Source organism: Apis florea, unplaced genomic scaffold, assembly GCF_048593485.1.
Source record: "Apis florea isolate Af1SG1 unplaced genomic scaffold, ASM4859348v1 contig_2411_pilon, whole genome shotgun sequence".
NCBI lineage: Eukaryota > Metazoa > Arthropoda > Insecta > Hymenoptera > Apidae > Apis > Apis florea.
In genome coordinates this window covers 2461896-2476196 of record NW_028256580.1, presented here as the reverse complement: position 1 = coordinate 2476196, position 14301 = coordinate 2461896, and the positions used below count along the sequence as shown (strand labels likewise).

General features: G+C 40.0%; 2 protein-coding genes across 3 annotated transcripts in view; one reads left to right on the top strand and one right to left on the bottom strand.

Moving 5' to 3' along the window:
* Positions 1-140: 140 nt before the first annotated feature.
* Positions 141-2534, top strand: LOC100868868 (glutaryl-CoA dehydrogenase, mitochondrial). Of its 2 annotated transcripts, none has more exons than XM_086905639.1 (8): positions 141-328; positions 497-523; positions 768-1148; positions 1256-1385; positions 1470-1698; positions 1761-1990; positions 2062-2222; positions 2333-2534. In XM_086905639.1, exons 1-8 carry the CDS (start codon positions 265-267, stop codon positions 2404-2406), a joined length of 1296 nt encoding a protein of 431 aa, XP_086761765.1. In that variant the 5' UTR covers positions 141-264; the 3' UTR covers positions 2407-2534. The 2 variants fall into 2 exon arrangements, with proteins under 2 accessions (XP_086761765.1, XP_086761766.1); XM_086905640.1 differs by having other exon boundaries at positions 151-328; positions 402-523.
* Positions 2535-9684: 7150 nt separating this feature from the next.
* LOC100868982 (uncharacterized) overlaps positions 9685-14301 on the bottom strand; it is a 62420-nt gene continuing 57803 nt past the window's right edge. Inside the window, exon 5 of the mRNA XM_012483851.3 lies at positions 9685-12859. Within this exon, the coding sequence (XP_012339305.2) occupies positions 12650-12859 (210 nt within the window). The 3' untranslated portion in view covers positions 9685-12649. The remainder of the gene's footprint in view (positions 12860-14301) is intronic.

Here is a 14301-nt window from a genome sequence, read left to right as displayed (position 1 = left end):
GAAATTTTTTTACGATTATGATATTATGATTTAAAGTTTAAATCTCTCTTCATTGAATGAACTGGTGGTGCTGTTTCCTATTATATATACGTTACTGATATCATACATATAAATTTATATGTAAATTGGATTCTGACGAAACAATTTAACAAAACAAATAAGAACAATCGAGGTATCAAGTTTACCACTTTTATGCGAGGTCAAATTAGCACGAGATAAGATGCGACTCACCAAGATCAACTTAGTTTTCTGTCGACTAGGAACATGGCAGCCTTCACGAGAAGATTTCTACCGAAATACAATGGATTTTCTTGTACAAGTTTGAGACGTATCCTTTTTTTATTTTATTCCGAAAGAAAATGATCGTGATCTTTTTAACCTTTCTTTTACAACACAAATAGATTTTATCTTTGGTTATACGTATTTTTTCAAAAGCACGTGTCATCTGATTTATTTACTACTATTCTTCTTATCAGTGATTCATTCAAATTATCAGAAGTTTCAATATCTAGCAAAGATATAGGTAAGTTTTTAACGATTCTTTAATTGACATTTACTTCTTTCTCACGTAAAATGTTGTATCGTTTGTAAGTTTTCCAATTCGTTACTAGATGGCACCATGTATCGATCATCCAGTGCCACGTGTTTCGAATAATAAAGACACTAAATTTAATTTTTCATTTTATTCAAAAGAAGAATTTGTCCTAACTATCTAATAATTCAAAGCTAATAAATCTCATTCTGAATGTTTCAAATTTTATCAATAGTAAACGACCGTACGAGCTTCAACTGGGAAGATCCATTCAATCTCGAGTCTCAACTGACACAGGAGGAAATATTGATCAGAGATCAATTTCGAAGATATTGTGGCGAAAAACTTTTGCCTCGAGTAGTCGAAGCGAATCGAAATGAAATCTTCCACAAAAAGATAATGAGGGAAATGGGCGAATTGGGCGTTCTAGGCTGTACCATAAAGGGTTACGGGGCCGCTGGTGTCTCCTCCGTGGCGTATGGGCTTCTGACAAGGGAACTCGAGTATGTGGACAGCGGATATAGATCCGCTCTGTCGGTACAAACGTCTTTGGTTGCCGGCGCGATCGATGCTCATGGAAACGAAACGCAAAAAGAACAATTCTTGCCGAAATTAAGTACGTGTCTTAACGTTTGAATTAAACGATCCTCTGCAAAAATTTCTCAAATAATTTCATCCACGATTTGATCCACAACTTCTAAAATTTTATTTATTCATTTTCAGTATCAGGCGAGCACATCGGTTGTTTCGGATTAACAGAGCCCGAGCACGGAAGCGATCCCTCTGCCATTGAGACCAACGCGATTTACGATTCCGAAAAAAAAGTTTACAGATTGAGTGGAATCAAGATATGGTCAGCTTTTTAGAATAATTCCAAAAAAAAAAAAAAAAAAAGAAATCAAACCATCTTTTTCAATCATCCTTCCTTCGAATCCAGGATCACGAATGCTCCGATCGCTGATATATTGATCATCTGGGCGAAGTGCGTAGATGAGAACAATGAGATGCGAGGATTCATCGTGCAGAGGAAGCCGAACGACAGCCGACTATACACCCCAGTGATCAAGGGTAAATTCTCTCTTAGATGTTCCGCCACAGGTATGATCGTCATGGACGACTTGGAGGTGCCCGAGGAGAATCTGCTCCCACACGTGAGAGGTCTCAGAGTAAGTTTTGAAAGTTTTCGGTGTAACATGGAGCCCTCACCCTTGAAGAAATGCTCGTACAGGGACCGTTCGTCTGTCTGAACAACGCCAGATACGGAATCGCTTGGGGCGCTTTGGGTGCAGCCGAGGCCTGTTTACACATATCTAGAGCATACAGTCTGTTCAGGGAACAGTTCAAAAGGCCACTGGCCGCCAATCAATTGGTACAGAAGAAGTTGGTCGAAATGATGTGCGACATTTCGTTTGGCTTCCAGGCTTGTCTGAGGGTGGGCAGGCTGAAGGACGAGAACAAGTAAGGATCGCAACATTTTGAATTAGAAATCGGATTTTTATGTTGAATATACACGTTACAAAATTTTTTAGAGCCACTCCAGAGATGATCTCGATGATAAAGAAGAATTCTGCCATGAAAGCTCTGGAAATCGCGAGGAACGCTAGAGATCTGTTAGGTGGCAATGGAATATTAGATGAGTATCATGTTATCAGGCACATGATGAATCTGGAAAGTGTCGTCACCTATGAAGGTACGTAAAAAAAAAAAAAAAAAAAAAAAAAAAAAAAATATTTTCGTGATATTACAATTATATTGAGAAATGAATAAACTGAGATTTTACTTCAATATTATTTGTCACAGGTACGGATAACATCCACACTTTGATACTCGGCAGAGCGATTACCGGCCTGTCAGCCTTCGGTAAAGATATGTAAAGAGATTTTACAATTATATTATATCTATTTTTATATGAATTTATTTTATATGTAGATTTATATGTAGTTTTGATAAATTGAATTTAAAGAAAAAAAAAAAAAACGATATATTTTAGATATATGAAAAAGGATGATTTGATTGACAAATAAAATAAGAACGAAGTGTCTTTGAATTTAGTAAAAGAAAAAAAAAAAAAGAAAAAAAAATTAGAAAAAAAAAAAAAAGAAAATGAAAAAGAATGAAGATGATTCGAATCGTTTCAGTGAAGTTTTGATATATGAGTTTTTGGTCTTAATTTTTATTTCGACATTGTCGAATTGCACATTTTTCTTTTTTTTTTTTAATCATCCTCCTCTTCCTTTCTATTCGAATTGGTTCGAAAGAAGGAGCGTAAAACAACACACGAGTCTCATCTAAAGATCGGTTTTGTTCGACAAGGGCGTGCCACAACACAAGCGAGTCCGATTTAATCATAAATAAATTAAGTTTAATTGCTAAGTAATAAAACGTTAATTACATATGTCAATGATAATTAATTTAAGTACAACACACGTCTCGTGCAAAAGTGTAAAGAAGTTTTCTTTTTCGTGCTACACTCAATTACCATTTTTTTTTTTGTATTTTTTTTTTTTTTTTTTGTATTTTTTTATCTTGTTTGTTTTGGTTTATTTGGTTTGGTTTGGTTTGGTTTCTGGTTTTTTGCCACCCCTCGACATCAAGGTTCTTCCAACCCCCGTTTTCCCCCATCATTCTCCCCCTTATTACTATCTTCCCGTGTCTGTGTGTTCATATACGTGTGTTCATGTCCCTGTGTGTGTCGCTGTGTGTACGGTATCATTTTTTTTTTTTTCTCATTTTTCTCTTTTAAATGGTTCTCGACTACAATAAGCTCTTGGTAAAACGTAGTAACATCGTAGTTTACAGTAGTTTACAATCGCCCCCTTCGCCACCACAACTTTGTGTGTCTCTTTTACATAGTTACACGTTTCCGTATGTTGAATTCGAATTTCCCGCTCGATCTCGATTGAACATTTTCCTTCCCCCTCCCTCTCTCTTTAACGATTCCTTTTTCCTCCTTTTGCCCTCTCCCCCTCCCTTTCACCCATACCCATCAACAGCAAAGAGGAGAAGCAATCTCGTTCGAATTTTTCTCTCGCGATTATTACGATTATGATTTTTTTTTTTTTACCGGATCCTCGATCGCTGATCGGCCGATCGGCGAGAGGGCGCTAACAAACTGGTCACTTACAAGAAAAAACTAACCTCTCGTCGATCCCACCGATCACGATCGATCCAGCCAGGATCGACACGGGAAACTTCGATTCCATCATTTACAAATTATCTCTCTCTCTCTCTCTCTCTCTCCGTACATTACATACTCGTTTATATTCGCTCACTCGCTCTATTTTCTCTATTCGCAAAAAATCAACGCTATTTCCTCGATCAGGTTGTCCGTGAACCACTCCTCCGCTCTATCTCACTCTCTCTCTCTCTCTCTCTCTCTCGCCATTCACCCTGTATTCGTGTATTCGTGTGTACGTGTGTCATTTGTGTGTCACTCGCTAATGAATACGTAAGTGTAAACAATAAATAATGTATTTTTATTTTTATTTTTATTTTTGTTTTTATTTTTATTATTTTTTTTTTCTTATTCACCTTTACTCGCGTAAAATCTACGATCCTTTGGTATGTGCACGCGGCGATCGAGATCGATCATCGCGCGATCCAGCCGTGTCATCGTCCTCTTTCGAGGGGGAAAAAAAAAAATAAAAAAAAAAAAATAAAAAAAAAGGAAACGACGCCGCTAAAGCGAGGGATCGAGAGATCCATTCTACTTTGCTCGTTCCAACCACCTCCTCGCTTCTCTCTTCCTCTATTTTTCTATCCCATATATATATATATATATCGATCGCGTCCTCGCTTTTCTGATTTCCGCTTCAGGAAGAAAAAAAAAAAAAAAAGTTCCGCGACGTTTCACAGCGCATTTTCGCGTTTAAGGATAACTCTTTAAAAAAAAGAAAGGAGCCTCGTCCCTCGTGTGAAATCCCCTCTCCCCTTTATATTCACTTCTCTTTTCTCTCTCTCTCTCTCTCTCAAGACTAATAATAAAGAGAGAATACGCTCGTTCCGTCAAGATTCCAACCAGTGGTCGAGACCAATCCTTGCTCCTCCCCCCTCCTCTCTTCTCTGTCTCTCTCTAACTCGGAGAGATAACCGACACGATGAACCCCTCGTATTATAGTAAATATAATAATGTATACTTGCTTTTGCACTTGTATTTTACATTATTTCATCTCTGATTAACTAATCGATACCTTATTGTCGTACGAACCGTTCGCCCGTTTCTCTCTTCTCACTCCCCCACCCCCTCTCCGCCCGAATCTCTCTCTGTCTCTCTCTTTCGACTTTCCTCCCCTTCCTGCCGTCGATGGTCGTTGAGTTGAATCTCTCGTCGCGCTGAAAACGCTCAAAACTGGTAGCAGATGGTATTCAGCTTCGTTTCGAACGGTTTCGAAACGCGGCCACGGGTCCTCGGACTAACTAACCCCCCCTCCCCTCTCCCTCGTACTCCCCACGTGGTTTCCGCCCTCCTTCGATTTACTCGCCATTCGCTCATTCCATGTGTTATGTTTATTTATAAATATTATTTACTCCTTTTTAAGATAATTTCTTCCAACGTATAATTTTTCCCTCGTCTTTCTTTCTTTGTCGTGGTTGATCGAACGTTAAAATCGGATGGATATGTTTTCACGAAAAAATTTGTTTACGTCTCGCGTACGTAATTTATAAGATTATCAATCGAGGAGGATTAGAAATTAAGAAAAAAAAATATATATATATATATATATTATATCTTCGAAATGAAGCGAATCGAGTAAAGAGCAAAAAAAAAAAAAAAAGACCAGCTGCCTGTTCTCCCCTTCCCTTCTCCCCTCCCCCCCCTCCCTCTTCTCTTCAGCCTCTTCATTTTGACGCGTGCCATGTAGTAATATAATATATATATATATATCTCGCTTAACACACACACATACACACACGCATTCGTGCGCAACATTCAACAACGTCCAGGAAAAAACAATTCCAACTCCCCCCACCCCTCCCCTCCCCTCCCCCATTCTATCCTACAAGGAGTCCAAGGACTAACTTTTTTCCTTCTTTTTATTTCACGGCTACGCTCGTTTTCCATATCCAACCGCCTCTCTTCCTGCCCCCCTTCACCCCCCTTCGCTCTTCCTTTTCCCCCTTCCTTCTTTTTTTCTTCTTCTTTTCTTTGTTTCTATCGATTTAAAACTCACGCGCGCGACTTTGCGTCGTGTTGCAATATATAAAAAAACGCGTATACACACACGGACCCGAAATAGATTCTCTTAGTCTCTACTTGGTTGTTGGTTTTCTTTTTTTTTTTTTTCCTTTATTCCCTTCTTTGTTTATCGTTATTATTATTATTTCTGCTTTTTAATATATATATATATAATATATATATATATATATATTTATATATTTATATATTTATATTTATAATATGTTCATTCGCCTACGTCTCTCTCTCTCTCTCTCTCTCTCTCTCTCTCTCTCTCTCGAATACTTCCAATGTACGCCCAGGCCCCCACCCCCATATTTCCACCGCCCCCGATATATATCTTCTCGTTCGTTCGTTTCGGAGGGGTGTGCATGCTCGTCGAAATTATTCTTTCATTATTATTATTATTATTATTATTATTGTTATTCTTCTTCTTCATTTTTCTCTTCCTGTTTAAACAGTTTAAGGTGTGCATTTTATTAACTTAAACTCCTTCTCTCTTTCTCTTTCTTCGCCGCTCGTTTCCACCGTCCATGGATCGTCGGATTCGAGACGAAGTGTACCACGCACCGCGAACAAGTGTTACATAAATAGAATCCATCGATTTAGAGATATCCTTTGTTTTTATCCTCTCCTTTTCACCCCCTTTCTTTTTCTTTTTTTTTTTTTTTCTTTATTCCGTGTGTCGTTTCGCGATTCATACACACACACACACACACATTCACACACTCTCTCTCTCTCTCTCTCTCTCTCTCTCTCTCTCTCTCTCTTTTTTCTTCTCTCTGTGTTATTAAACTTAACAATCGTCGATCGATTGACACCGAGGATCGATCGACGATCGAACCCCCATTTTTTTTTGATCATTGGGAGTGTATATCTGGCTATGCCAAATTATAGATGTCCCCACCCCGGATATCCCCACCCCAAAAAAATCTAGCTAGCCCCCTGCCTGAAAATGGCAATTATATTTATATATATATAATATATCATTCATTTATATTTATATTTTTTTATATATTCATATTTATATTTGTATATTTATATTTATATTTATATATATATATATATATATAATATAGTATATATATATAATTATATACTATGTTGTTGCTTCACGTTTAAACGGGAGTTATTCAAAGGTTTCTCCTAACCATTCCCATCTCCCCCTCCCCCTCCCCTCTCCCTTTTTTTCTTTCCTTAACACTTCTCGCGCTCCATGGAAATGTAACCTTAGCGTGCGCGTGTCTCTATTCACGTACGTTTTTTCCCATGAAAAAAATTTGTCTACGACTATAATTCCCCTCCCCGCCCTCCCCGTTCAAGAATTTTTGCACGTTGTTAATGCTCAGTCGTCCGTCCTTCAATCCGACTCGTTTTTTCTTTTTTTTTATTTTTATTTTTATTTTTATTTTTTTTTTTTTAATTCTCTCAATAGACGAAAATTCTGTCGAAATCCCTCTTTCAGCCCTCTTCTTTCACACACGTTATCCATTGAACAAAGAACGCGTTTACAGTACGTTTTTTTTATATTGATAATCAATTCTTATCTTTTCTCTCTCTCTCTCTCTTTCTCTCTTTTTCGTTACAGTGGTAAAAATCGCAATAATAATAATAATAATATTAATAATAATAATAATAATAATAATAATAATATAGTAATAGTAATAATAGGAATGATAATAATATAAATAATGGTAATAATAATAATAAAATAATAATAATAATAATAATAGTAATAATAGTAATAGTAATAGTAATAGTAATAATAATAGTGACAAATGTGACGATGGTAAATGGTGATGATACTCCTGGCAATAATAATAATAATAATAATTGTAGTAATAATAATTATCGTCCGCGGTCGCGAGCGTAATTAATCAATAATAAATCGCAATTAAACTCGTATTTACAGAATTATCGTACATATCGGTTCTCTCATCGCGTCCTTTCACCCCCTTCCCGCGGTTCCTCCCAATATTTTCCATATACGTCTCTCGCATGATTGAGTCTCAATTCATTTTCTCTCATTCCCGGTCGCCATCTTCTTCGCCTCCTGTTTTACCAATCGTGCACGCGAGCATTCTTTCTTACGATGCGACGATATCCTCATTTTCCATTTTATCGTCTTTCTCGACCGTTTGGAAAACTTGGTTCGTTCAATATTCATCGATTACATTACTCACATCTTTCATCTATTTTATAATCTTCAATCCGTTCTCGTTGAATTATTTAATTTTCCATAACAACTGGACATAATTTCCAGCTCGACGCATCGTGCGCGTGACACGACAATCCTCGACGTTTTCCTCTCCAATCCGCCATCCTTCCATCCCAAGAATCTCGATCGCGGTGTCGTGAAATATCGAGGTGGACGAGGAAACTTCCATGAAAACTCGACGCTCGTACATATCCATCCCCCTTTTGTTTTTTTACATCACGATTCACTTTCTCCAATGATACGCACACGCAACCAAATATATATATTCATCGAAACCCGAAGAATCAAACGTGTTCGTCCACGTGTATCACGATTTCAGCGCAACGTTTCTCACACGTGTTGTTGTGAAAACAGCGACGCTCTCGCTCTCGCTCTCTCTCTCTCTCTCTCTCTCTCTCTCCTCCCTTTCTCTCCCTCTCTCTCTCTCCCTTATAGTTAATTAAACCGTTATTACAATAATATATGTTTACTTTGTACTATATATGATCTTATAATCGACGCACGCTTCCGTTTCCTTCTTTCATCATCATCATCATCATCATCATCATCATCATCATCGTCGTCGTCGTCGTTATTATTATTATTTTTTTTTTTTCTTTTCTTTTCACTAATCATTTTGGTACGATTCTCTCGCGGTGACTTTCGATCAAAAACGATCGACCCTATTTCATTCCACCCATCCTTTTCTCGTTTTTCTCGTTGCATGCCAAAGTTTACACATTTGTTAGCCAGAGAGAAACTGAATCGTCGATCGCCTGGAACCGAAAGAACGCGGGACAAGAACACGGGGACATTTCCTCTACAATTTCTCTACGGAATCGGACGCTTTTTTTTTTTTTTTTTTTTTTGGTTAAAACCAAGGAAATTAAGTTTAGCATTAGACTAGTACAATTATATTCGCTCCCTTACACGATCTGAATGATCTCAACGCGGGCGGATCGTTGCATCGAAGAAATCATCCTTCTAATTTCCAATTAAAGAAGAAAAGAAAAATCTCCTCTCGTCCAGTGACGAGGATTATCCGCCTCCGATGGATCCGTGCAAATCGCGTAGCGTAACACGCGGTACCAAACCAAATACGTCCTCGATCGCAAACGAATAAAATAAGGTGTTGCTCGGCGAGGGAATGGCTCGCGTGCAATCGGGAAAACGCGAAAACTATCTTCCTCCTCCTCTTCCCTCCATCTTCGCCAATATCATCACCGCCTCCTCCCCCTCTCTCTCTCTCTCTCTCTCTCTCTCTCTCTCTCTTTAATATGTACAATAGCACAGCACGAATTGCGGTACGATATCGAGTGCGGTATTAATACTAAGTTTCGAATTCTCTCTCTCTCTCTCTCTCTCTCTTAATACTCTCCGCGTATAGTCTCGCTTCGCTTCGCGCACGCGCACACGCACACATAGGTATACACACACATACGCTCACAGGGCGCCGCATTCAAAAATTCAAAATCTCGCGTTAATACGTCCGGCAGACAACAGACCGAGGCCGCACTAATTCTCTCGAACGATCAGCCTCCGTGTGCTCCCGTCCGCTCCTCTTCTTCGTCGATTCGCACAAAACAGCGTCCACTCTGATATTACAATGTTCGTTTAACGTTATACGTAGAATATATATATCACTTGGCACGTGCACCCTCGACACGATGCCACATTTTTTTTTTCTTTCTTTTTTTTCTCGTCTACTCCCCCTCCCCCACCCCTCCCCTCCCCTTCCCACCCACTCTCCCTTCCCCACCCCCTCTCGTCTCTCGCGTATTATTTATTATTATTATTATTATAGTATTTAAACTACTATAGTATCTTTTCTCTATAGAGTATCTTTATGTATATATGTATATTTCGTGTACGTGTGTGAATGTGTGTGTGTGTGTGTGTGTGTACGCGTGTAACGTAACGGCGTGTGTACAGATTAAGTGTGGAGAAACGAGGAGAAACGAAGCTTTCTGTGTTTCTCTCTCTCTCTCTCTCTCTCTCTCTCTCTCTCTCTCTCTCTCTCTCTATTTTTTTCTTTTCTTTCATTCTCTCATTCTTTCTTTCTTTTTTTTTTTCTTTGTTTGGTAAATTCGATGGGTTGTTGTTTCTCGGAATGTGTTGTTTCTCTTTAGCGACCAACGAGGACACGACGAGTCCTTTTTTTTTTTTCCTTTTTCTTTTAAATATGTATGTATACCCTCTTCGACCATCGATCGATCCCTCGAACGATCCCTTCCTTCCCTTTCTTCTCTCCCTCTCTCCCCCTCTCTCCCTCACTCTCTCTCTCTCTCTCTCTCCCCAACTTTTCAACTCAAACGTTCCTCCGATTTTTTTCGATTCGGAAAATTTACCCTCCCTCTCCCCCCTCCCTCCTCTACTACTACGCGCTCTACTACCCTCGAGGTCGGGAACGTCGCTGATTTTTTTCGAGTTTTCGGGGCAGATAAATTTGGTTGGTTAAATTTGGGGCGGAGGGAGGGAGTGGGAGAGAGCAGGATTCTTCGTAAGAAGAAGATTGGAAGATTGGAAGAAGGACAGTTTTCTCCTATTCCTCGCATTCGCTATTCTTATTACTCCTCAGCGACGTTAAAATCGTAAACCTTACTCGACGGCCTTACTCGAGAAAAAAATAACTTGTCCCTTTCCCTTCCCTTCCCTTCAACAGAAAATAATATCATCAGGATTTTTTATCGTTCCACATATTCCTCCCCGCGATTAACTTTACCCCCCCCCCTTTTGAAAATTTAAAAAGTAAGGGGAGGGGACGGCGCTCGACCCTTCCCCCCCCCTCCCCTTCATTTTTTTCTTTCTTAAAACCAACGAACGATAAACGAGCATTCGTAGAGAATTATGGGTCGAGCGTTGAATGATGAAAGCGTTGGTTGGTTCATCGTCTGTTCTTCTTGCATTATCTTTTCGAGGAAGGCCGTCGAAGACCTCGAATCGTAGGCGCCATAATTTAATATATATATTCGGAGAACTTGAGGCTCGCCTCTTGCAATTTTGACTAGATAGAGGGGAAAAGAAAAAGAAAAAAAAAAAAAAAAGAAGAAGAAAAACGAACAACAAGTAATAATAATATATTTCGGCCGGGCCCCGTGCCTCTGCACGGGCCGTTGGCCTTCTACGACACGCGTGACGACTAGAACAATCGCTCCTGAATCTCAGGCTTACTCTCTAATATGGCAAATTATGGCACCAAGTTCCCGGGGGAACGAGTGAAGAAGAAAGAGAAGAAGAAGAAGAAGAAGAAGAAGAAGAAGAAGAAGAAGAAGAAGAAAAACAAAAAAAAAAAGAGGAGATGAGGGAAATTGGGCTTCGCCGATCGATGATCGATGATCCACGCGATTTCCTTCGACGCGACCCCACGATGCTCGATTTCACCCCCCCCTCCCCCTGGAACGTGGTTTTCTAGCGATATACATACACACACACACACACACACACATATATATATATGTATATGTATATGCATATATTTTTTCCCTCTTCCTTCCTCCTCTTTCCTTCTAAATATTCTAACTTCGAATGATATATTTCGAGTTTGATCGTGTTCAAGAGAAAAAAAATAGAAAAAAAAAAAAAAAAAAAAGAAATCGAACGAATACGAATTTCGAGTTGGGAAGAAAAAAAAAAACACTTGGGAAGATTCGTTCGAGAGTGTTTTCGAGAGTGATGCGAGTCGAGACGTAGCGAGGTTATATACATATATATATATATATATATAACGTATATAACTGTAATATTCAACGGGCAAGGCTCGTCGCTCGTCTTCTCGTCGTTAAAAAATTATATCACAGTGACCGTGCATTCTACAAGGTATAACGGGACTATAAGATAATGACGCACGATATTCCCTTCTTTCTCTCTCCCTCTCCTTACCCCCTCCCCCTCTTCCCTCCGCTTCCTCTTCCCGCAACAGTTTTTCGAATGTATCGCGAACGCGGGCAGTTCATCGCCGAACCGTTTCGTTCGCGAACGAAATACGATTTTAATCCTCCTTATCATCGTGTTTCAGGCACACCGATTTCTTTTCTTTCCTTTCCTTTCCTTTTTTTTTTTTTTTTTTTACGGTAATAATAATCGAATTGATTAAAAAGCAAGATCGAAACGAGAGATATCGACGCGATCGAAGGTAAAAAAAAAAGAAAAAAAAAGAAAATTAGTCAACTCGATTGGAACAGAAGAAAATTGGAAAACGAAAAGAATAAATAAATAAATAAATCTATTCCCCGCCCTCCTCCCCCCCTCCCCCCCCTCAAAATTCTCCAGGAGCAGCCGGGCAAGGCAGCTGGGCCCGATTCGAGAAAAGGGAGAAAGATTCGCGCGAATAAGAATTCCCCGCTACGTCGACGTACGGCCCTTTCTCTCTCTCTCTCTCTCTCTCTCTCGTCTTGTTTCTTTCTCATTTTCCGTTTTCGTGTGCGAGGGGAGGGGTGGGATGGGAAGGGAGATGGTGCGTGTGCGGCGTAGGTTGCGAGGGAGGAGGGAGAGGGGAGAGGGGAGGTGACCGGGGGGGCCCCGCGCGCCCCGCGATCCCACGACGCGTGGGGGGAGGGGGGACGACGACGAGTGGAAAACTGGGGAATATGGCTATGGCCGAAAACTGACGTTCCAGGTCAGCAGTCGAGCGTCTCGAGTGGTGATAATAATCGCCGCGTCGCGCGCGAAATCCGCGGCCCCTTTACGAGAAGGGGAGGTCTTCCTCGGGCGACTCGTCGTGGTACTCCTCGTGGTCGGACGTGTGTCACAAAACGTCGCTTGGTTGCCGTTGCCCGATACCTATCGTGGGCGATAGCTGCCCCTCCTCGACCGCGACGGTCTTCGGATCCTCGTCCTTCCACTTGTCCATGGAACGGCGTCGAGCGTTCATGAAGAAGTTGCCGACCGTGGTCGGCTCCAGGCCCAGCTGCCTAGCGATTGTCACCTGCATCTCTTTCGACGGCCTCTTCGTCTCCTGGAAAAAATCGGTCGGAAGAACAACGTCGGTCAACAACAACAGTAATATGAGGGGGGAACGAAACGAATTTTTGGGATCCGATTCGAGAGAAGGCGAAGGAAATTGCGTACAATCTAAAACTTTTTCTAAAACTTTTCTCGAAAATTGATCGAGTTGTAAATAATTCAATTATATTCGAATATTACTTTCATCGCACAGCTATCAGATATGATTAAGCGAAATTTATTTGATCCATTAACGAGTCTCATATATATATATATATATGTAATAACGAATTTTTAGTTCATAGACACTGAATATTTTAAAAGGCGCGTTTTAAGGGGGCCGAGGAATTTCGAGCAACCTATTACCGAATTAGAATTTAAAGCACTTTGTTTGCAGAGCAGAGTTCCTGGATCGATGAATATTCATGCTAGCTTCTGAGATTTGCCGAGGGTTTAAGGTAGCCTTTCCTGGTCTCCAGAGTTCCCTCTCTCTCCCCGCGCCTTCTCTGACGAAACTATAATAAACCTCGCCGCCACTCCATAACCGCCCACATAACCGTCCCATCCGATCCTTTAAGTTGTATTAACATGAAAAGGATCCTCGACTCTTTCTTCGAAAAAAAGAGAAAGAAAAAGGAAAAAAATTGAATCCGATAAATAAATATCAATGGGGGGAAAGAAGAGAAAAGGAAAACTCGAGCGTAAATTACGCCCTCTTCGCCTTTCGAAGAAACGCATCGAACGGAAACCTTTGTGCGCCTACTACTTCCCTCTTCCCTTTGACTTCTTCCTCCGCTAAATAAATATTCATCCTCCCAACTCAACCTACAATTCTTCTATTCCTATCCGTCCTTGTTGCATCGAGTTGTATCTCAACTTACTTTCTCATATACGTTTCGGTATTTTCACCTATCGATTGCCCAATTAATCCCCTGAACGCGTCTCTCGTGTTCATAATTAATAACAACAGTGGAATAACAATTTTTCTTGAATCGAAGGAATTCGGAAAATTTCGTTTTCTTCTCACGCGATCGTGAACACTCGAATTCGATAAATTCAATCTCGTAGCGATTTCTTGAGTCGTTGCTCGTCCATTGGAACGAAATTGTCGGAACGAAATTATGAAAATTTCGTTTTAACACTACTAGGCGTATCGTTACTCACATCTTCTCCATATATACTTTGCCTAACTTTTTTCTCACCTGAACAGCATTCTTACCTTTTCGATAACAAAAAAAAGGTAAAATACGCCAAAAATACTCCTTCTGATCTTGCATTTTGTGTTATCACGCACGAGAAGCACAATCGCGCACAGAATCGAAGGAATTTTTCTCATAAACGAACCATGTAACACCAGCTCTCGAAATATATAACAACACGGTTTAGAATGAAGTTGGCTGGATAAAACGTTCGACTAGCGACACTAGTGTGAAAAAACGAAATTACTTTCCGTAA

Excerpts from the sequence above, each read along its gene's own strand:
- LOC100868868 (XM_086905639.1), top strand. The coding sequence starts at position 265 with ATGGCAGCCTTCACGAGAAGATTTCTACCGAAATACAATGGATTTTCT. Across the intron at positions 329-496 it reads TTCTTGTACAAGTTTGAGAC|AAGTTTCAATATCTAGCAAA; the intron begins GTATCCTTTTTT and ends TCAAATTATCAG. Across the intron at positions 2,223-2,332 it reads AAGTGTCGTCACCTATGAAG|GTACGGATAACATCCACACT; the intron begins GTACGTAAAAAA and ends TATTTGTCACAG.